The 23,522-nt window shown below is 45.1% G+C and overlaps 2 protein-coding genes across 4 annotated transcripts in view; one reads left to right on the forward strand and one right to left on the reverse strand.

Annotated features, from left to right (window-relative positions):
• FGFR1OP2 (FGFR1 oncogene partner 2) overlaps window positions 1-22,016 on the reverse strand; it is a 41,733-nt gene extending 19,717 nt beyond the window's left edge. The window contains exons 1-3 of the mRNA XM_082256647.1: window positions 21,898-22,016; window positions 8,151-8,293; window positions 3,965-4,082 (exon numbers count right to left, since the gene is read on the reverse strand). Of these exons, the coding sequence (XP_082112773.1) occupies window positions 3,965-4,082; window positions 8,151-8,285 (253 nt within the window). The 5' untranslated portion in view covers window positions 8,286-8,293; window positions 21,898-22,016. The remainder of the gene's footprint in view (window positions 1-3,964; window positions 4,083-8,150; window positions 8,294-21,897) is intronic.
• A 368-nt stretch (window positions 22,017-22,384) lies between these two features.
• Window positions 22,385-23,522, forward strand: part of INTS13 (integrator complex subunit 13) — a 56,373-nt gene continuing 55,235 nt past the window's right edge. For all 3 annotated transcript variants that reach the window (XM_082252925.1, XM_082252926.1, XM_082252927.1), the window contains exon 1: window positions 22,385-22,786. The gene's annotated coding sequence lies outside the window, so the exon portion shown is untranslated. The remainder of the gene's footprint in view (window positions 22,787-23,522) is intronic.

Raw genomic sequence — 23,522 nt, forward strand, 5'->3', positions numbered from 1 at the left:
AGGACCGCCATCAGTGCATGGATGGATTGCTGGAACCGGGAGGAACCCCGCAGCCTCAGAAAGGTGATCAGATGGGGAGATGTGCTCCAAAGACTCCATGAGTCACCAGGGGGACCCCACAAAGTGTAAAACACTGCTAAGGGACAACCCCTACCGCTCCGGCAGCCCAGCAGGTTGCCAGCCACAGAGCACCAATCCATCCTCAGTAGAGAGGGAGAGGACCCCACCAGACTCACCACCCAGCAGAAACAGGCACCTGCAGCCACCAGGATAATCTGCACTCCACGTGCAGCGATCAGGAAGTGAAAAGGGCTCCACTGTCACGGCTGCTGCTATTTTCAATGGCAAACCACCGCAAAATGGCCGCCGGACTACACAAACATGGCTGCCATGCATAGATACACACAGGCTACAGCAAAATGGCGGCCTCAGGAGGGATCCCTAGGCCTCCAGGACAGGCCCAGGCAGGACGGAGGGCCCTGGCAGGAACCCCCACCAGGTACACGCCCCCCCCGCACAGCTAATTGTCCGGCCGTTAGCAGCACACCCCCCCCCCCGGCCCCCATCGCCAGCATAGCGCCCTGCCCTCACCCCAGGAGGTGGGCCAGACCACCCACACACCCCTCAGCCTAAGTGGAGGGCGGAGGAATGGATGGGGGGCCAGGCGGGAGCCCGAGGGTCTGACTGTCCCAAGGAGGGGCCAACGCCCACCATAAAACGCCCGCCATTTACCATATCAGGAACCAGACAAGCACTGCTCCAGACAGAACCTCCATCGAAATGGGGGGCTGTCGGTCAGGAGGAACCGACTCGGGCCGAGACCCGGTCGTATGCAAACTCGCAGGCCAGCCCCTGTCCGGTGGGGCTATGTTGCGGCCAACCTAGCTCGGAGCTGAGGTCTGTGCGCGCTCACTGGCCAGACCGGGGTGACCACAGGATCTAGATTATCCAGCCCGTCGCCCAGTCCAGCAGTTGATTGCAAATCTCACAGAAAGAAAACAGGAGAAAAATTTCTCTAAACAGAAAAAATTGCCAGGACCAGAGATCCCAGCAAGGAACTAGGTCCTTACTCCTGACTAGGCAGAGAGAGGGAGTATATCCCCTTGGACTGCCCTTAGGCGTAGCCAGATTCCTTTTCTGCCTAGTGTCCTACTCCTGTAGGAGGCAATATACACTAATGGTCATGAAGATCAGGAGCTATGTCCGTCAATGAACGAAAAGGTATCTAGCAGTTTATATTTACTAAAATAATTGCATTTCCATGTTCTGTGTACTGCGGGAGACCAGATATAGTGTATGCAGGCTCCTTGGTTCAGTAACACTTTAAATGTAGTAGCATTAACTACATAAAGTAAGCGGTGCTGTGTTTCGGCAGTAGTATGAGTGACTTCCCGTCTGCTGCCAAAATTAAAAAGAGTCAAGGCTGAGTGCTTCTTTGCAATTCAGAAGTCTTATATTTTCATCAATGAATACATGGCTTCCCATGACTGGCTGAGGTGGAGAAAAGGGCATACGACTGAAATTTCCACCTCGGCCACTCAAAGGACAAAAACACTTGTATTTGCATCAATTAGTAATGAAAATAATTAGTTTGGACCAACATAGCCATAACATACTACAGTAAATTGAAACCTGGATGGATATTTTATACATACATAGGTTCAGCTTGGACCAATGTAACTATAAATACACTATACCTGGCCAGTGTCCCTGGAGGCTGAAAATCATCGAAGTAGACAATGCTATTCCAGTGATCTCCACTTGCTTTCAGGTCCCGTGCCATGTAGTTGCCCTGCTGCATTCTGAACACAGGAGGTCAGCCGCTTGGCACAGATGCCATTCAGAGCAGAGATGTTATGCTCTGAATAAATGAAAAGCGTTCACTGATTGGAAGAAGAGGAAAGCGTGACATCACTGCTCCCTCTCTCCAAAATACAAACCAAATTGGATTATCTATAAATGTAAAACAAAGTGTGCTCACAGTAAATACCATATATGAAAACTATTAACAAAAGAAAACATGAAAACCGTTACAGCTGAATAACCATTACTTTCCTACAATGAACTTCAGCCTCCCCTTCAGTATTACCAAGTTGTACAAGCCTCGCTCACATGGAATTGATTACTCTGAAGCTGCAGAAAGTCACATAGAACGTGCCTATTTCCTGGCTGGAGGGCACCCAGAATCATCTAGCGCTTTCTTCCTTAGCCTAACTGTCCCTGGCCCATCCCTTACATTTATATGAATTCAGTTCTTTCAATCATGGAGGCTCAGCCTCAGATGTGGACATTACCTAGGATGCTTTGCCTACTAATGTAACCTGCCTAGGAGTGCCCACTCCTCCAGATTCCTGACATCCATCCATCCATCAAGTACAGAGGAAGAGCCTGTACTATTGTGCATGGAAGAGATTTGGAGATTCCCCTGGGGTGGGATCTTTTAGGCACAAAGTAGTAGAAAATTGATATAATTAAATAGTAAGTTTATTAAACAAGAATCATAGAAACAATTAAAAACATTTGCAAGCATGAGACATTATCACTATAACAGCAACCAACCACATAACACAAAGTCAAAGATTCGACGCGTTCCGAAGGCTATGGGGCTTCTTCCTCGGGGTGGCTTTGAGTGGTAGTCGGTTGGTGTAGAATATGATCAAAACAACATGCATTTAGAGACAAATAAGATTTTTATGATGAAAAATGTTACAACAGACAGTTGATAAATACATATTGGATAATAGTAGAAAAAATGCACTTACATGGTTTACTGTTCAGAAGAGAATAAATGCTTGCAAGATTTAAACTTAGTGGATTTAACTGCAGTCTGATTGGTGGTGTCTTGGTCAATACAAAGAGTATACGGTGTACAACAGATGTTTTTTTTTTTTTTTTTTTTTACAATATTATCTTTCCCTTGTTGTGGCATGAGCCATTTTGGGATTATATAAAAGCTCATAATTAGTAGGCCAACGTTTCCTATGCTTATTAAGTCCATTTTATTTTAGTCCTTTGCCGAAGGCAATCATGACTTTGAATACCTTCAAATATGTCCCATTTTGTCCGTTAACTAAAATCCTCTAGATTTTCTTTTTTCTAAAAACAAGCAGTGTCCACTTGTTTCCTCTACCTCTCTATATTCTTTATTTTAGCCCACTATGGCCTATTCTCAGTGAGATCCTCTGCTAACCTGAACTCCAGTTGCCCATAGTGGGGGACAAGCGACCAGATTCACCATCTGTTGTACACCGTATACTCTTTGTATTGACCAAGACACCACCAATCAAACTGCAGTTAAATCCATTGATTTTAAATCTTGCAAGCATTTATTCTCTCCTGAACAGTAAACCATGTAAGTGCATTTTTTCTACTATTATCCAAAATGTATTTTTTCAACTGTCTGTTGTAACATTTTTCATCATAAAAACCTTATTTGTCTCTAAATGCATGTTGTTTTGATCACATTCTACACCAACCGAATACCACTCAAAGCCACCCCTGAGGAAGAAGCCCCATAGTCTTCGAAACGCGTCGGGTCTTTGACTTTGTGTTATGTGGTTGGTTGCTGCTATAGTGATAATGTCTCATGCTTGCAATTGTTTTTAATTGTTTCTATGATTCTTGTTTAATAAACTTACTATTTAATTATATCAATTTTCTATTACTTTGTGCCTAAAAAATCCCACCCCAGGGGAATCTCCCAATCTCTTCCGTATTTAGGGATGTGGCACACCCCAGAAATTCCAGCCAAGAGCATACCTATTTGTACAATTGTGCATGAATCAAGAGGTAGCTGCAATTCAGCTTCAACTCCAGGGCAGTAAGTGGTGAAAATGTCGTTTTATGAGGGAGGGATGGATCAGGACACTGGAATAAACACATCAGGTAGGACTCAGTAACACATTCTCTTTAATACAAATTTGAGTGTATTTTAAAGCACATTGGTAAAAGTCAAGGAACCAACCTTTGTTTTCTTGCTGAAGTTCCCTGATTTGTCGATTCTCCTGCTGGATTCCTAGCACTAGCGTAGACCGCGGGCGATGTCTCGCAACCTCATTCAGTTCCTGAATTTCCTCTTGGTACTATAAGAAGAGAAATCAGTGCTTATGCCACAAAAAACACACAGCATAGCACAATACAATTTTATACAAAACAAGTGATAATGTGTACCCAGATTCCAGATGGCATAAAAAAAGTATTCTCTGCGAACTATATAGGGACCTTTCATCCTCACATTCATACCGCACAGCACACCCGCAGCAGTTGAAGTATCAGGAGATTAAAGGGGAACTCCAGTTATGGAAAATTTCCTAAATTTCATCATTTTAGAAAAAAAAAAAAAAAAAATATATATATATATATATATATATATATATATATATATATATATATATATATATATATATATATATATATATATATATATATATATATATATATATATATATATATATATTATTATTATTATTATAAGGAAAACCGTGCAAAGCTAAGACATTCTCTGGATCAACTTTACCTATAAATGTTAGGCTTTTTTCAAAGCAATATACTGATTTGGACAGAACCACCTCTTGAAGGAGTCTAGTCCACATTTTCCCAGCTCTTACTGTGAAGAAAACTTTTCCGTATTTGGAAATGAAATCTTTTTTCCTCTTGACCAGGGGTCTCCAAACTTTCTGAACAAAAGGCCAGTTTACTGTCCTTCAGACTTTGAGGGGGCCGGACTGTGGCCAGTGGAAGTAGAAAATGCCCTGGTGTCAATGGGAATAAAGAATGCCCCACCATTGGTATAAGTGGGAGGAATAGTGTCCCATTGTTGGTATTAGGGGAAGGAATAGTAAACCCTTGTTGGTGTTAGTGGGAAGAATAGTGCCCCATTGTTGGTATCAGGGGAAGGAATAGTAAACCCTTGTTGGTGTTAGTGGGAAGAATAGTGCCCCATCGTTGGTATTAGGGGAAGGAATAGTAAACCCTTGTTGGTGTTAGTGGGAAGAATAGTGCCCCATTGTTGGTATCAGGGAAAGGAATAGTACCCCATCATTGGTGTCAGTGAGAAGAATAGAGCGAACATTGTTGCTATCAAAAGAAGGAATAGTGCACCTTCATTTGTGTCAGTGGGAAGCATAGGGCCCTGCAGTTGGTATCAGTGGGAGGAACAGTGTCCCATTGTTGGTGTCAGCGGTAGGAATAGTACCCTATTGTTGGTGTCAGTGACAGGAACTATGACCCATTGTTGGCGTAGAAGGAATAGTGTGCCTTGTATCATTGGGAGAAATATTCTTCCAACGCCCGGATAAAGGCAAGCAAAGGGCCATACCTGGCCCCCAGGCCGCAGTTTAGAGACCACTGCTTTAGATGTAAAGAGTGCCACATTGTCCTCTGTGATGACCTGTGAATAACAACACCATGTTCACTATATGGACCCCTTATGCATTTATACATGTTGATCATATGCAACCTTAATCTCCTCTTCTCAAGAGAGAATAAATTCAGCTACTCTAATCTTTCCTCATAGCTGAGCTCCTCCATGCCTCTTACTAGTTTGGTTGCCGTTGCCCTTCTCTGCACTTTCTCCAGTTCTCCGATATCCTTTTTGTGAACTTGAGCCCACAACTGAACTGCATATTCAAGATAAGGTCCTACTAATGATTTGCACAGGGGAAAAATGATATCTCTCTCTCTGGAGTCCATGCCTCTCCTATTACAAGAAAGGAAAGGATTTTGCTCGCTTTGGAAACCACAGCCCGGCATTGCGTGCTATTAAGCAGCCTATGATCTACCAGAACACCCAGATCCTTCTCCACCATTAATTCCCCCCTAGTATGCATGATGGATACACATTCTTAGCCACAAAGTGCATAACGTTACATTTATCAACATTTACCACTTCAATACAGAGCACTTTCACCCCCTTCCTGCCCAGGCCAATTTTCAGCTATTAACGCTGTTGCATTTTGAATGACAATTGCGCGATGCAACACTGTACCTGTCATTTTTTCCCCACAAATAGAGCTTTCTTTTGGTGGTATTTGATCACCGCAAGGTTTTTCTTTTTTGCTACACAAATACAAAAAGACCGAAAAGTTTAAAAAAAAAAAAAAAAAAAAAGTTTTGTTGTTTAGGTTATAAAATTATGTAAATAGATACCTTTTTTTTCCTGCACTGATTAGGCCGCACTGAAAGGCACTAATGGGGTGCCACTAATATGCAGCACTGATGAGCAGTGATAGGAGGCATTGATATACAGCATTGGTGGGCACTGATAGGTGGCACTGGTGGGCAATAATGGGCACTGGTGGGCGGCACTAATAGATGGCAATGATGGGCACTGGTAGGCAGAACTGATAGATGGCAATCATGGGCAGCTCTGATGGTGAGGGCACTGAAAGGGTCCCCGAGCCCTGATTGCCATCCCTGGTGGCCATGGCGGGGCATCCCTGGTGGTCATGGGTGGGCAATCCCTGGTGGCTCTAGTGGCACCCCCCAAGGGTCTGCACTGGTAATCAATGCTCTGATTACCAGCACAGTCCCCCCGATCTGCGGCTCTCCTCTACTTGTGCCTGTCAGGCATGAACTGAGGAAAGCCGATCAACGGCTCTTCCTATTTACTATGTGACCAGCTGTGATTTGACACATGGTAAAGAGCCTACGTCAGTAGGCTCTTTACCGAGATCGGAGATGCAGTGTGTCAGAGTGCGCCACCCCGCTGTATCCTGTTGGACATCAAATGAAAGCCAGTCAGGATAATACAACCACTTTGCCGCCCTCAATCCGCTATAGGGCGGGCGACAAGTGGTTAAACCTCATCTGACACATAATTGCCCAATTAAACAGTGCATCGTGGCCGGCTTGTAAGTTGGAGACATCTTGTAAGGAGGTTATTCCACTTCATAGCTTGGTGTCATCTGCAAACACTTTAATGGTACTTTTTATCCCAGCCCCTATATAATTCATAATTATATTAAAAGTAAGGGTCCCAACACTGAACCTTAGGGTACACCACTAACAACTCTAGACCATTCAGACAAAGGTCTGGAGACAAGCATGCGAGGAGCTGATGAAGGAGCTAGAGAGCAGGAGGTCTTGGGAGGAGAGAAGAGGATAGTTTAGGTGATATTTTGGCATGTGGTTAGTGATGTAGCTGGGGGAAAGTTGTGGATGGCTTCAGATGGATATAGAAGGATCATGTTTTTCTTTTTGTTCATACAAACTGAGGTAGATAGAGGGATGATTCCCGCTTAGACATTGTATTCTGACAGCAGGACTCTCCACTTGAAATATGATGATCAGCAACTGCAATTCTTTGGCTGCAGCTGCTGATTGGGAAAAAATTTCTAACAAGCCCCAAGTCTATTAAACGATCGACTTCTGTCGAGCAAAAATTCACAATCCCCGCTGAAAGGACTGAATTTTGATCCATCTATGGCCAGCTTTTGTATGTGGCTAGTATTTTGAATTTTATTTGTTGGGCAAAGGCAGTGCTTTAAGTGGGCCGGTATGCACTGGTACTCAGTACCGCCATTTCCAAATATGGCTCTTGAGCATACCGCCACCTCTTCATGCGCCTTAGCATAACAGTACACTCATTTTGGACATCTGCGCCCTCAGTTGTCCCCCCCCCCCAAGAATATTTCCCACTCCAGAGCCAGACCAGTCACCACCAGTGAGTCCCCCTGCTCCGGAGTCCCAGCCCAGCCCGGGGGGGGGGGGGGGTGCTCTGTGGGGACCCTGATGTGGGGTGGGGGGGGGCGACAAAATTTATAGGCTATAATAGAGTACCGGCACCTCTTTTGGGCCACTTAAAGCACTGGGCAAAGGGAAGCTAATTGAGGGATTGGCAAAGAGAGAGGTAGTGGACACGGAATGATTGGTAAGGTGGGGGGAGTCTGGTAGCAGCATTCATGATAGAGTGAAGGGCAATAGCCTGTGAAAAGGTGGGGGACAGATTTGCAGCAGTCGGGACGAGAGATAAGCGACACACTAATGGAAAGACAGGACAGCAAGCAAGCAAAATTGTGAAAGTCTCATCACAAATGACTTTTCAGTAATTTGCTGCAGTAAGAAATCAGTGTGACCTCTGAGTATACAATGACGTTTCAGCAGACATATTTGTGTCATCGCCAATATTTATGTTACGGCACTCCACTGACCTGTTTCATTGCCTCCACCCGTTTGTTGAGCACCGTCGTCTGTTCGATAAGAGACTCTGCTGCACTGTCATGTTCCCGTAACCGTTCCACCAGAGATTTTGCATCGGACAGAACCTTCTCGATTGTACAACTCATATTGCTGGCTGTTAGAAAACAATTTTTTACAGTCATAATAGGTACTCCACAGTGCACAGTGTAAGAGTCACCCTACACATTACAATCTGCCCGTACACTCAACTTTAGATTAACCAAAACCATGTAACATGATGACCTACCTAAACGTTCCAACCAATTTCAATCCAGTCACGCAGGCAACATAGCTGTTGGTAGATCTAAATTGCATGACCAGATTGTAATGTGTGTGTGTTTTAACTTGGAAATGCCCTTAGGTCTCAGGATCTCCCTACTAATAATTACTATATCTACAGATAGCAGTGCATTAGAGTGAACGGTAAGTTGCAAAAAATCAATAAAATAAGGAGTGTTTTATACTTCGTATATTTGACACCCAGGACTGCTCTATGTGACAAAATCTTTTTCAGTAGGAATAATGAAACAAATAATAATATGATACAGAAAATACATTTCAGAATAGTAGCAGATAATGGTAAATGGTTTTAATTAAGCAAGCAGCACAAACAGCTTGAGGAGGGTGGACAGATATTACAGCAAGCAATAGTCAAAAGACGTACAGCAGGGCTTGACGAACCCCAGGACAAGGTCGCCATGGCGACTAGAAATTGAGTTCCGGTGCCTAGGTTCACACCTACACTATATTGTGCCAGTCTTAAGCCTAGTACACACGCAACGAATTTCCGCCGACCGGTCGTCCGTCTTTTGTCCAGAGTTCTGTTTTGTTGGTTGGAATGTGCCTAGACTGCACACGAATTTTCCCGCACAACAAAATTCTACTTCAGAAGTGATGTCATGTGTTGGTTTGATTTCTTTGTGTTCTTTCATCTCTGAGCATGCCCAGTCTTGCTCATAAGATTTTTCCCTGTCGAAATCTGTACTGACTGCACGAAAATGGGACGTGTTTTGACGGAGGACAAAAATGTTATAGCCTGCACACCAGAATTTTTTCGGCCGAAAAGTCGGAGTCGGTTGTCGGAAATTTCGGCAGAATTTCGACGCGTGTGTACGAGGCTTTAGTCCGTAGGGTTCAATTGAGTTGGCCTACATTTTGCAGCTATACCAGCTTCAACTCTTCTGGGAATGTTTGACCATTCTTCCAGAAGTGCGTTTGTGAGGTCAGGCACTGATAATGACGAGAAGGCCTGGCTCGCAGTCTCCACTCAAATTCATTCCAATGGGGTTTTATTGGGTTGAGGTGCAGGCCAGTCAAGTTTCACCACCCCAAACTTGCTCATCCATGTCTTTATGGACCTTGCTTTGTGCACTGGTCCAAATCATTGGGTGGAGGGGGGATTATGGTGTGGGGTTGTTTTTCAGGGGTTGGGCTTGGCCCCTTAGTTCCAGTGAAGGGAACTTATAAGGCGTCAGCATACCAAGACATTTTGGACAATTTCATGCTCTTAACTTTGTGGGAATAGTTTGGGCTGGCCCTTCCTATTACAACATGACTGACCACAAGGTCCATAATAACATGGATGAGCGAGTTTATGGTGGAGGAACTTGTCTGCCCTGCACAGAGTCCTGATCTCAACCCGATAGAACACCTTTTGGGATGAATTAGAGTGCAGATTGCGAGCCAGGCCTTCTCGTCCACATCAGTGCTTGACCTCACAAATGCGCTTCTGGAAGAATGGTCAAACGTTCCCATAGACACACTCCTAAACCTTGTGGACAGCCTTCCAAGAAGAGTTGAAGCTGTTATAGCTGCAAAGGGTGGGCCAACGTAATATTGAACCCTACGGACTAAGACTGAGCTACCATTAAAGTTCATGTGCATGTAAAGCAGGTGTCCCAATACTTTTGGTAATATAGTGTAATGAAACCGCAGTGTCAATCCGGTTTCTGTGCAATTTCAGTACAGGTGCGATTTTGGCTCTCTCAACTCTCCACAACTGCCTCCCATTGACTTCAATGCAAAAATGCCTCCCATTGACTACAATGCAAAAACTCCTGTCAATAGCAATCCTCACTTATCTCCACATGCCACTCTGCTCTATCACTTGCAAGTCTTGAATGCACTGCTATAAACTCACACTTGAGTCTTTTCAAACTCATCCAGAATCGCATGTGTGTGAACCCGGCCGGCTTCATTCATACCTGGATATTTTGGGATTGCAGCAGAATCACTGCGATTTGCCCATGATTGCAAATTGCAGGTTAGGGTGCCATTTTTTTCAATGGCACCTAAAACATGATTGTCGTGTGACAAATCGCATCTTGTAAAGCTTGTCACCCAAAAGAAGCTCCTGCTCCTTTTTGGGCGACAAGCCTCACGCGATGTGAACTGTCGCGCAGTAAATCGCATCTTGTAAAGCTTTTCACCCAAAAGAAGCGCCTGCCTCCTTTTGGGTGACAAGCATTATGCAATGCAATTTGATGTGCAGTAAATAGCGTGACAATTACAGCAAAACTGCACCAGATTTTAGGTGCCATTGAAAATATTGATACCTGAACCTGCATTTTGCAATTGTAGTGTGTTTTAAGATTGTGGGCAAAATTGCAGCGATTCTGCTGCAATCACAAAACGCCCTATAACCCCTGAAGTTACGGCGTTAAATCAGGGTTATTGGCTGACCGCTTTGCCGTAAGTTAGTGTTAAGGAGAGGAAATTACTTGCCTTGTCCAGGGATCTGGCAAGCCACACTATGCCAAAAAAATGGCTACTAACTTTTTTTTTAGCTGGCTCCTAGAGTCAAATCAAATTTGTCAAGCCCTGGTATACAGAATATGCAATAAACTAAAATAAGTCAGAGTAACCCCCAAAATGCTGGATTGCATGAGTAGCATAATCACGATTATCCTTCAAATATAGGGATAAGTGGTAAAAGTCAATGAACAGGCTCAATAAAAATAAAAAATAAATACAATTCTATGAGACTAAATCTCACTAGGAAAGGTCAAAGGAGTTATATGGGTAGTGGCTTAGTAAGAGATGGAGAACCATATTCTGAATGGTCCCAGGCATCCCAAATTTTTTGGGATAGACCCAACTTGTCTGACAAGCAGAAGTTCACCTTTGGGAATATGTTACATTTCCATCCGTATTTAGGGTGGAACATGTTCCGACTCCTGCAGCCGCTGCCTGCTTCTCTGCCTCTAGTAACAGCAAGCGGGGGATCTTCTCCCCCCACTTGCTGTCACTATTTAAAAAAAAAAAGATGTGGCAGTGCAAGGCCCCGCCCGGCCAGGTCATTCTTTTACAGAGTTCTTTGAATGGAAAACTACAAGTACTGACAGCCTTTGCAGCTGTCAGCTTGAAGTTTTAATGAACCACAATGGTGCTGTTGAGCGCTGTGGTAGTTCACTCGTTGTTCCTGTCAGTGTGTATCTGCTTGGCCGCACAATGTCCTGCATTGCACCCACAATCTGTTGATCGCAAAAAGATGTGCATTTATTATTATTTTTTTTAAAAAGTGAACTTATTCTTATTATTTTGTTTTCAATATCTGTTTTTATTGATTTTCATCAATAATTAGTGACAGCGGCAGTCCAATAGAATATATACAGTGCACCTGTCTTTGGCGCCGTTACCTTAAGGCTCAGTTTCCACTGCTGCGGGTACAGAGTCGCGCTACTTCTAGCGCGACTCTGTAGTGTTACTTGTTCGTAGCTTTCAGTGAGACTTGTCCCTCATTATAGAAGGAAGTCACACTGAAGTCGGCCCAAAAGTAGTGCACAAACTACTTTTCCAATCGCCGCAACTCAAGTCGCGGCGAAAATGAATGACTTTTGACTTGCTGTGCGACTTGACATGTGTCAAGTCACACAGCAAGTCGCAACAGTGGAAACCGAGCCTTATACATTGTGGTAAGGTAGTCCATGCCTGGAACCATAGGTATAGTATTCCGAGTTGATTATGAGATGGAGAAGAAGTAGAAAGCCAACACCTAGAGATGGCACTTCTAGCTGCTAAGATATGATTGGCCAACCTCTTTGATTGTTTAGAGATGCCTAAAGAAGGGAACCATAGAGGGTAGTAACTGGGGTCGTCAGTCAAGGAGGCATGAAGGATCTTTTAGTTTCCAATGTTTTTATTCAGAATTTCAAAGAAAGAATGTACAGACAATGTATTACAGTAAATGATCATGGTTACAAAGCCACAAGGCTTCCATAAATATAATGCATCAAGGATCTTTCCAAGCATGGACTTAACATAAAGCCAGAAAGGCTGGAAGTTAAGACATGGCCATAGTAAGTGAAAAAGAGAACCTTTATCTTGACCACAAATCCAATAGGAATGAGGTAAAATAGAGTTGGCGGCGTGGAGCACCAGTACATCATAATTTTGTATGCATTCTCCCTATACACCATACTACACATCTGGAAGATTTCGAAGCAGACTCCAATATTCTCTCCCAAGCGGTTACAGGGATGAAGCGTTTGAGAATTGTGGCCTACTTACGCATAAATAGGTGAAGGTTTTCAATAACCGGGAGTGCTTTGTGTAATAGATTTATAGATGGTGGATAGGAGGACTCTATAGCAGCCAAGTACACCTGAATTGCCCGAAACACATCCAGGGAATGCAAGGCAATTTCCGTAGAATGTTTCGGTCTGGAACACAGGGAAGGCAACACAATGTCTTCATTCAAATGAAAATCAGAGACGATATTTGGAAGGAACGAGGGAGAAGGGCGAAGGACCACCTTTTTACTGTGAACTGAGGAAGGAGAATGACAAGATAACGCTGCCAGTTGAAATACTCTGCGCGAAGAAGTGACTGCCACCAGAATCTCCCTGCAGGGGAGCCGCAGCCAAAGAGGCATCGCAGAAAAGCTGCTGGCCCTGGACCAACTGGTCCGCTAACTCCGCCAAGGCAGGGGAACCTGCTTAAACCTGCTTACCATCTAGGTAATGTTGCAAAAGCTTAACCCACTCAGTGTTTGTGACACCAAGGCAATGGCCAGTACTGGGAAAGTTTTAGACGCTCCCATTCAATCTAGACATATTAGTCAAAATAGGAGTGAGAAGGCAACACTGTTGTCGTGCGAGACAGATAGTGACTGTCAAAAAAGGGGAACGGCAACCTAGGCAGCCGCCTCAGCTACACCCTTCGTCTGCAAAGTGTCCTGCATGGATTGAAATCAGTGTGCAACCAGCGCCTCTCGAGCGCAGCTACAACTGAGGAAGGAATATCCCCACTATCTGACAGGTCAGGGACCTGGACTAACCCAGTAGGGTGGGCCCGTCTGCTACGACAATGCCAGAATCCGGATCTGGCAACTGATGAGGCAGAGGAGGGTAAGAGGGTGCCACCGGGAAAAACAAAAAAGACCCTGAGGGGGCCACCATTAAGGCCCCACACAGAAACACACTGACTAAAGCCTCGCATAGGTGGCACCGACTGATGCCCCTCCATGGCCCACAGAGTACCCGCCACCATCGCCTCACTGATGCAGGTGGTCCCGCAAGCAGAAAATCTCCTAGGGCCCAACAGCACCACTGGGAAGGGTAGCATAATGGCGGCTACTACTTGCAGAGACCAGGACCACCCCCACAGCGCTGCCCCTCCAGAAGGAGGGGCCCCGCTTGACCACACGGCCTGGTAGGCTGCAAGCCGTGGCCTAAATTTTTGGACGCCCGGCAGCAAGTGCATGGATCGGAAGGAAAGAAGGGACCGGCCGAGGCAGCGGAGGGGAGGGTGGATGCCTGGACTGAAAGAGGCGGCTTCAGCCACTCGCACTAGAGCCGCCCCACGGAGCTTCCGGCTAGTAGCCCGCAAGCCGCGGCCTATATTTTCGGGCGGCTCCCAAGGAACAGGGAACGATCTATGCAGCGGAGGAGGAGGACTGGTGCCTGAGCGGAGAGTGGCGGCTTCAGCTGCCCTCACCAGAGCCACCCCATGGAGCATTCGAACAGTAGGCCGCAAAGTCGTGGCCTAAATTACCGGCTGGTCCGACCACGTGGAGGGCGGACCCGCGAAAGTCCGATCACCCGCTCCCCAAGCCTTACACATAAGAGTGGAGGGGGAACAGTGCCCCCGTCAGATGGGACACAGGGCATGTAGAATGCCAGCCAATGAGGGGGGGGGTGGGGGAGGGAGGGGATTTTGATGAACCCCCGGAGGGCCCGACCACCCCAGGGAGTACCCGCGCCCCACTCACCGTCCGGGAAGGAGGGATGGAGCCATCTTCTTACCAGTCTAGCGTACGAGTAAACACTCCCAAGACAGAACCTCCTCGCTACTGTAGTGGGGGGCAGTCGGCCAGGGTAACACTGACTTGGACCATCGTCGCCTGGTCAAATGTGTCTCCGCAAGACGTTTAACTTGCTGGCCGCCCCGGTCCAGGATGGGGCCGCGAAGTTCTGGTCTGCGCACACTCGCGGGGTGACTGCTGGATTTTTTTAAAATATCCAGCCCGTCGCCCAGTCCAGCAGTTGATTGTAGATTCTCACAGGAAAAATAGAAAAAATCTAAATAGAAAAGGAAAAAATTGCCAGGAGCAAGATCCCAGCAAGGAACCTTACTCCTGACTAGGCAGAAAAAAACTGAGTGCCTATAGCTGAGAGTGGTAGTATACCGCCTGGAACTGCCCATAGGCATAGTCAAGCTTTTTTTATGCCTAGTGTCCTACTCCTGTAGGGGGCAGTATAACCCAATGGTTAAGAAGGTCAGGAGCTGTGTCTGTCAATAAACGAAAGAGAAAAAATTATTTTATATTACGCTATATTAGTACTGCGGTTCTGGATGTGCATCTGGCTGATGGGGCATATAGGAAAGATTTGCATGGCTCCATCTAATGTCTAAAAATAAGGAAGGATCCTGGTATTTGGGGTTATGTGATGGAAAGAGATATGCACTGTACAGGATGACACGATTCAGGTAAGTGAAGGAAAGTCTCGTTGAGGGACCAGTCGCATGAAGAGGATGAAACCTACAGAAGTGAGGAATAAGGCAAGTATATCACCTTATTCATCATGTCTGAGGCAAAATGAGCAATTTACCCATTCCAATCCTAGAGTTCAGCTCCATAGTGACAGGACACATCCTGCTTTCTATTCTCCCAGGCTCTGTAGGCCACCAAAAAACCCAAACTTTTAAATAAATTTTTCCTAGCAGGCAGATTCTATCTCTATGGAGGTCTCCCAAGACCCTTTTGATTAGCTGGGCACATCTGGTAAATGATATGAGAAGAGAGGAGCTTTTCGCCTATGACACAGAGATGTGATAAAGGTTTCACCCAATGGTTGGTGTGGGCATTTTAGACTTCATGCACACACAACTTAAAAAACACTTATTTTACAAGCCTTTGGCTTTTTTTTTTTTCGTCCAGCCTTTAAAAGCACCTCAATGTTAGCCTATGTCTCCATGCACACTTAGGCATTTACAGGCTGAAAGGGGGTTGACAGACTGAACCACAGCGCACAGGCCCCTTGGATGTAAACATTCTATGAGCGGGGACTGCTCTTCCAGAGGATTCCAGGGACAACCGAGTATAAACTTTTTATTTCATTTTTTTAAACTTGCTTTACAGAACTTACTATGTTCTGAAAGCTGTATAGCCACAAGTGTGCAAACTGCTGAGTCAGTGAGCTGTCACGGCTTCCATATGATAAAGAACACATGGATGCCTATGTTTAGGCAGGAGGGGGGGGGGGGATGTGACCTCTGACCTCAACATGTCCGCACAGAGAAGCAGACATGCCTTAAATTTTGCTCACACTAGTGTTGATCAGGCAGCATCCCTGAAACACACAAGAAAAGTTCTAGAAGGTTCTTTGTGAAGTATGGATGCCACCCTTTGTACCACATCCCTTGGATAAAAACAGCCAAGAGTTGTATTTGTATAATTATAGACTCTCTCTTGAAATGTGCGAGTAAGATTTCCAACACCTCTCCATTATCGTCCGATACATGTAGCTGTTGTTGAAACTTTATAATTACATTATATAATGGTCTAATAGTAGAATGTAGTGGAAGGTTGTAGACTTAGGTGTGGATTTATATAATGTCTAAAATGTGTTTTATGAGATCTTAAAGTGGAACTCCAAACCACAATTTAGAAGTTAGATTGGGTCAGCTAAGTTATCACTAATGATTGGTAATCATTGTCTGGAGCAGTGGTTCTCAATTCCGGTCCTCGGGACCCACTAACAGGCCAGATTTTAAGTATTACCTTGGGGGATGCAGACTAGAATACTGCAATCACTGAGCAGCAAATGAGATCACCTGTGATGTAATTTAGTTATCTTGCAAACCTGGCCTGTTGGTGGGTCCCGAGGACCGGAATTGAGAACCACTGGTCTGGAGGACTGCTAAAACTCTCAGTTGTGCTCTCCCAGATATATGCACTGATCTCACAACCACCTGACGATTTTGTCTTGCCAGGTATTCTCAAATGGGAGGGGGAACTGCAAAGGACGTTCTCCGACTCCCAGAGACGTAATATTGTTCGATTCTCCCTCAAATCCTCCATCTGCACGCGGATCCAGGAATCCAATTATAAATCCTAACACACTGGTACCTCACACCGGTCCAGCTTCGACATATCTTCCCGGAGGCGACGGATAGGTGCTGGCGGTGCCACCAGGAGGTGGGTACCATGTCCCACGTTTTCTGGTCCTGTTCTAAACTCCAGGAGTTCTGGTCGGAAGTGAGGCGCATTACCCAACGGATGACCGACCGGGTTGTCCCTGATGATCCGGCGTTCTTTCTGCTTCACTGCACGGGCATAGCTCCTAAACGCTACAAAGGCTCGGTGTTGCGGCACCTTTTGGATGCGGCAAAGACCTGTATTAGCCTCTGCTGGAAAGACACCTCCCCTCCGATGGTTGCCCTCTGGCTGCAGAGGGTTAAATGGATACATGACCTGGAGGATCTGGTACTCACGGCACAGGGTAGAAGGGAGCAGTACTCTAAGACGTGGTCCTGCTGGAATTCGTTCATGTTCTCGGATGAGGGCCTGGTATTGCAGGGCCTGCCTCTGGGCTCTGGGACCTGATTGGGGGTGGGGTCACCTGTACGGGAAACATTTCCGGTCATCCCTTTGTCATCCTTGGCCTTCTCCCGCCGGGGACTCGTTGGGAGCTTGACTCATACCTGACTTTCCCTCTCTTATGCCTCTTTACTACCTCCTTTCTTTTTCACCAGTTGCCTTGCTGGTCCTTTCTCTTCCCTATTGCCCTACTGAGGGCACCAACTTTAATTGCAGGTATTGACATGTGCACTCTCTCTCACGATATACTTACCCATGATTCATGATGTTCCTGGTGATTGTCTTTTAGACCACTGTTTCTCTTACCCCCGTTGAGTGGGGACTATGCAGTATTTTTCTGTGGGTTTACGTACGGGTTTTACGAGTTTGTCTGTTAGCTGTGACTCTATCCCTTGCACCTTTATGGGTAAATCGAATGTAGATGTATTTCTTATATTTTGCTGCACTTTTGTATCCTTTTCTACTGTTTAATAAAAAATTTGAAAAAAAGAACTCTCAGTTGTGTCCCATGCCAGATACGGTGTGAGCTTTAATCTTCTAGGCACTGATGCTGCGACTTTCTGTCTCATACAGTCTCATACAGTGAAGATAGAGGGTCACTCACTTGGCACCCTGTCCATTTAGAAAATGTATTGTATTCTTTGCAGTGAAAAGACGTACTGTGATTGGACAAGCTGAAGAGGAGGGGGTGGATGAACATCACGATCTTCATCTCCTCTAGTCACAGAACACCTTGTATTCACTGAAAAGAATACAAGACATGTTTTATATAGACAAAGTGCAGAATAAGAGACCTGCTATCATCACTGTACAAGACGGGGAGTCGCAGCAGCAAGGCCTGGAAGATAAAAGCTCACACTGTATCTGGCACGGAACACAGCTGGGAATTTTAGCATCCTTTTGGACGTTACATACCAATCATTAGCAGTAAATGAACAGGCCCAATCTAACTTCTAAAACTTGCTATTTTCTTGGAGATCCACCTTAAGCCCTCATTCACAAGTGCATTCAGGGGGCTGACTATGATTTACTGCAGGGGACACAGTGAGGTTTCTATGAATGGCCAGGGATTACCTATGAATGGTCGGATCAGGAGGCAAACAGTTTTGATCCAGGGCCGATCATCCACAGATAACTGCTGCATGTTGGGTAATGTGAACAGCCACGAATGGCTGCGGGCACTGTCAGCCTCTCATTGCTTTGTAGTGGCTCCCCGTCCACAGCTGTTTGCACAAACCCCGCTGAGTCTCCTGCATGGAAGTGTAGTCCGCATTAAAAAACACACGTGAATGAGGTCTTAGGCTGGCCATACACTATACAATTTTCTTGTTCAACTTTCCTTTAGATTTACCAAAACCATGTAATATAGGGTCAAACCTAAACACTTTCAATTTGTATGCAGTCAGGCAGGCCCTTGCACTACGTAGTTTAAGGTAAATCTAAAGGAAATTGAATAAGAAAATTGTATAGTGTATGGCCAGCCTTAGTGGTTGTTAATTAAATTAAATAAGTTTTTACAATAACGAGACTACAATATAGAACTTTTCTACATTACACTTCCTGCATAGCCATCTACTACTTTTTGGTCATAAGGAAAGTTAAAGTGAAAGCTCACCTTTTCACAAAAAAATCAAAAGGTGAACACCATACACCCTCCCCCCCCCCTGGTCAGCGGGTGCAGGTATTTGAAAGGCTTGCACTTCTTCCCGCTCTTCTTCGGATTTCTGGTATAAATCAGAGTGATTCTGGTTGGTCCCATGCTGGCAGTGACAACTAATCACCCACAGCGGTAAGTGCAACGGGAACAGTGGGGGGGGGTCACTTTTTTTTCGAAAAGGTGAACTTACACTAAAATCCTCTAAAAAACGATTTGAATGTTCAGTGGAGAATTAAAGTAGATGTAAACCCTAACAAGATGACATTTGGCTTGCTCTGTGCACTGTGTATTGGAAACTATTGCCCTGTATGTGTCCATAAAATACTACTTTCACCTTCTTTCATCCATTTTTCCATCTCAGTGATGCTGATCTCCTGCAGCCTCTTTCAGCCACTTCCTATCCACATGCAGTTGCGTCAGCTGCACATCATTGCTCAGGACCGGCTTCCTGATGGGGACAACGTCAGACCATCTCTAAGGAAATGTGTGTCAACATAGCCAACTGCAGTCTCCACCAAGGGAGCATGTGACTTGTGACTGGGTGACAACAGATGACAGCAAATAAGGGCAGTTGTCATCCTAGAACAGGAGTTATAGTTTAACATCCTGAAGTTTACCCTGCGTAGCTAGGGGTGTTTAAAATGTATCTAAACACAAAACAACTTATTCCCTTCTTGGTTATTTCCCATCTTAAATAATGCAACTCCCTCCTCACTGGCCTACCTTTACACTAGGGATGCACCGATCCGATATCCGGATCGGAAATCGGCCCCCGATCCGGACAAAATAGCTGGATCGGAGATCGGTAAAGTTCAGCCGTCCCACGGGCCGATGCGGTTTTTGCTGAGTCCCAGCTCAGCCATCCCTTACTGGGTGCAATACTAGTATGGGATGGGAGCCGCTACTTCCTGTTTAGGTCCGGCTCACAGGCGGAGTGATATCAGATGCACTCCGCCTGTAAATGGAGAAGCCATACACGCTTGCTTTGTGAGTAGCTCCGGATCGGTTTCGGATCGGTATCGGCGATTTCACCTCGCCAGATATCGGTATCGGCTCCAAAAAAGCTGGATCGGTGCATCCCTACTTTACACAGGATACCCCCCCTTCAGCCTATCATGAATGCTGCTGCCAGACTAATACACCTTACTAACAGATCCGTGACTGCTGCCACTCTCCACCAATCTCTTCACTGGCTTCCCCTACCCCACTGTATAAATTTCCAAATACTAACCACAACATACAAGGCCTTTCACAACATTGCCCCCAGCTACATCACCAACCTCATCTGCAGATATTGCCAAAATCATCCTCTCTGCTCCTCCCAAGCTCCCTTGTCACCTCCTCCTATTCTCACCTCCAGGACCTCTGCCATCCTCTGGAACTCCCTGCCCTAGTATGTCAGGTCAGCCCCTACCCTGCCCGCCTTTAAGCAATCCTTAAAAAAAAAAAAAAAAAACTCACTTATTCAGGGAAGCCTACCCTACTTCCCCCTAAGGACTGTACTTGAGTCCCCTCTATCAGATCAACCCCCTGCAGATATTACCTTTTGTATTTCCTCCCCCTCCCTTTAGATCTGGGTGGATAAAAATTAATTAAAAAAAAAAAAAAGAATCTGATTTTTTAAAATATTAATCAAAGGTATTTTAATAAAATGCTTCTGTAGTAAAAAAATAAATAAATAATGGAAAGAAAGTTTTCTATTTAGGATACATTAATAATTTAGTTTATTCAGCATGAAATTGAGCTTAGTTATGTAGCATGAGGCGGTTTAATCTGCAATATTCACATTTTTGGTAAACTCATTCAATGAATCCAAGCTCTGCAAGCTGAGATAACATGCACTGCATTGATGCATTCACAATTTCACAGTAACCATGAGATAAAAAAAGTTCAGGAATATTCCTTTATCCCATTGTTTGCAAATCTTTGTACACTACAAACTGTATGATTGAATCGGTTCTGATATCACTTACTAACCTGACAGCTTATTCTAAATAGGAAACCTTCATTTTGTTTGCAAATATTAAAGATATTAATTACCAGCAAGAATAAGTCCTTACATTTAAAGAGCACCTGTCATTTCAGAGCCATCATGGCAGCACCCGTTAGCGGGCATCCACTCACCTGCTCCCTCACCTTGATGTGTCACTGCCGCTTCACCAGCCGTCCCATTAAAGTGAATGGGACTGTCAGTGAGCCAACAGCAGGTCAAAGGAGGAGCCGCTGCGGGACAGAGATGACAGTTTCTCTTTAAACATTAGGATTTAAATCAAGCCTTTTTACTTGTGATTTAAATCAAATCCACCCTGCTTTAGATCGTAAGCTCTATGAGCAGGGCCCTCCTATTCCTTCTGTACTGTAATTATACTTCCCCCTTTATATTGTAATGCGATGTGTAAACCCTTGACACTATATAAATCTTGTATAATATTAATCTAAACACTTTTTATGTACTAGCTTTGGATGGTGCGTGGAAGCATAGAACGCCCATTGGGTTTTTATTGCTATCAGTGTCTCCATCACCCTCTCTATTTTTCCTGGTGACAAAGATGAGGAAAAATCTTCCAATGGGGACGACTTGTTCCTGTCACTTTGTATAGATTCTCCTGATTTCCTGCTGCATCTCTGTAACAGGAAGTCAGGAGAAATCTCCCCTACAAAGAGCAGCAAAGAACCTGACAGGTACTCTGACTTCCGCATTCTGTCCAAAACAAACTTATTTTGACTTGGCAAAAAGTATATTTTTCTTCTGAGGGGCTCAGAGCGGTTTATGTGACCAGATGGGAGCCCAGGCTGCCCAATCCTAATCTGACTGTGTGTGACCATCGTCCACCACACCACATCCAATCACCATCTCCAGTCTATGGCCCTGTCCTGGCACACTTGGACCTTCCACAGGACAAACAAGGCTGTAACTGTAAATGAAGTGAGGAAGGGGTGTCTGGGATTAAGGGTTGTTACGGACTTGAAATAAGAGGCTGTCAGAGCTGATCATGGCCCCCTGCTCCCCTCTCATTACCGATTTCCGATGATCTCCGGTCACATTCGGCGCCTCTGAAGCTCTGTCACCTCTCTTCACTTCCCAACACCAAACAGTACAGTCACCAGTCAGCGCCCAGTTCCATGACGTACACTCAGGGCGACCAATCTCCGCGCATGCGCTCTGAAAAACAAGGAAATTCCTCCCAAATCAAACTGTATTTTTCTTAGTCTCGCTGCAGAACGGTGTGCCATTCTGTACAGAGAGTTTATTTCATTTAAAAATGAATAATTCCTGTCTTGTACGGTGTATTCGCGTTTTTTTATGTTTGGTCCCTGCCGCCCGCCGTACACCCACTAAGAACGCGAAAGTAGAACTACGCATGCGCGGGTATTCAAATGTCCTTTTTATTTCAAATTAAATGATATCTGATAGATTAATATTCATTTTGTATAGTTCTACTATTTTATCTACATGGTTTGTCAATATGCTTAGTGAGGTAATGTAGTGTGGGCGCGCATGCGCAGTCTAAGGCTATTGGTGTACAGAGGGCAGACGGGACCAATGAGGATGTGAAGAAGAAGCTGCTGTGAAAGAGAAAAAAAATAGAATATTTCAAATGTGATATGTTATACTTCCCGTCTGGGGTTTCGAATATCTCATTACTATTGTAATTTGTAATCATTTAGTTGTGTATCTGTGAGTCGGGGCGTGCATTGGCCAGCGACCCCTGGGATGTACGGCGAGTGTGCGGGACCAAGAAGGGTGAGAGCGCGAAGCCGCCATCAATGGGGGACCGGCCGGTGCCCGAGCCTGTAATCATCTGACCTGGGAGGAATATGGGGTGTATGCAATGGCTGAATTGGTGACCCCATTGTTGTGTGCTCTGTGACACCCCCGCCAGCACGGCGCTGGGCCCTCTGAGCAGGTGAGAGGACATTGTTACATTTCCTATTCCATGTGGAATCTATGGCAGCCCACATCTAGCACAGCAATGTATGGAATAGGGAGCTGCAAATGAAGGAGAATTCTGGAGGCCTCCTATGATGAGTTTAATCTAAAAATGTTGGCTGCCATATTGATCCTCTGGCTTCAACAGGTTAAAGTGTTACTACACCCACAACAGTAATATCAGTCTGTATATGCAGTAAAGCATGCTTGTTATACTCACTGGAACCTAAGGGGTTGATCCTCTGCATTGTGTAAAAAGGCTGTTTGATCCTGTCTTCTCGGATCACCCCCTTCTTCCACAGTCCCCAATCTATCTCCTGATAGAACAGAGCCTTGGAGTCACTCTGCACATGCTCAGTTTGGTGCGTATTGCTAGAGAGGTTATTTTTTCTTGGGAGAGTGCATGTGATCAGCACAAGGCCAATCAGCACTGTGCAGACAGAGGGTCAGGGGTCCTGCAGTCTCATAGGACAGTAAGAGGAGAATGAAAACTCCTCTTTCAAGCTTTACCTTGACACTGATAGAGCAGTCTTGTGACTTCTAACCGCTGATGAGAAAAGGCATGTAGCAGTTTATACTTACTAAAACAAATGCATTTCTGTGTGCTGTGGGAGACCAGATATAGTGAAAGTAAGGTCCTGGGCTTAGTAACACATTAAGTCACTGGCTCTACACATGTATGCAGATCAGAAAACCTCAGATATGTATCATTA

This window comes from Pelophylax lessonae (genome assembly GCF_965119305.1).
Source record: "Pelophylax lessonae genome assembly, chromosome: 4".
In the NCBI taxonomy this organism is placed as follows: Eukaryota; Metazoa; Chordata; class Amphibia; order Anura; family Ranidae; genus Pelophylax; species Pelophylax lessonae.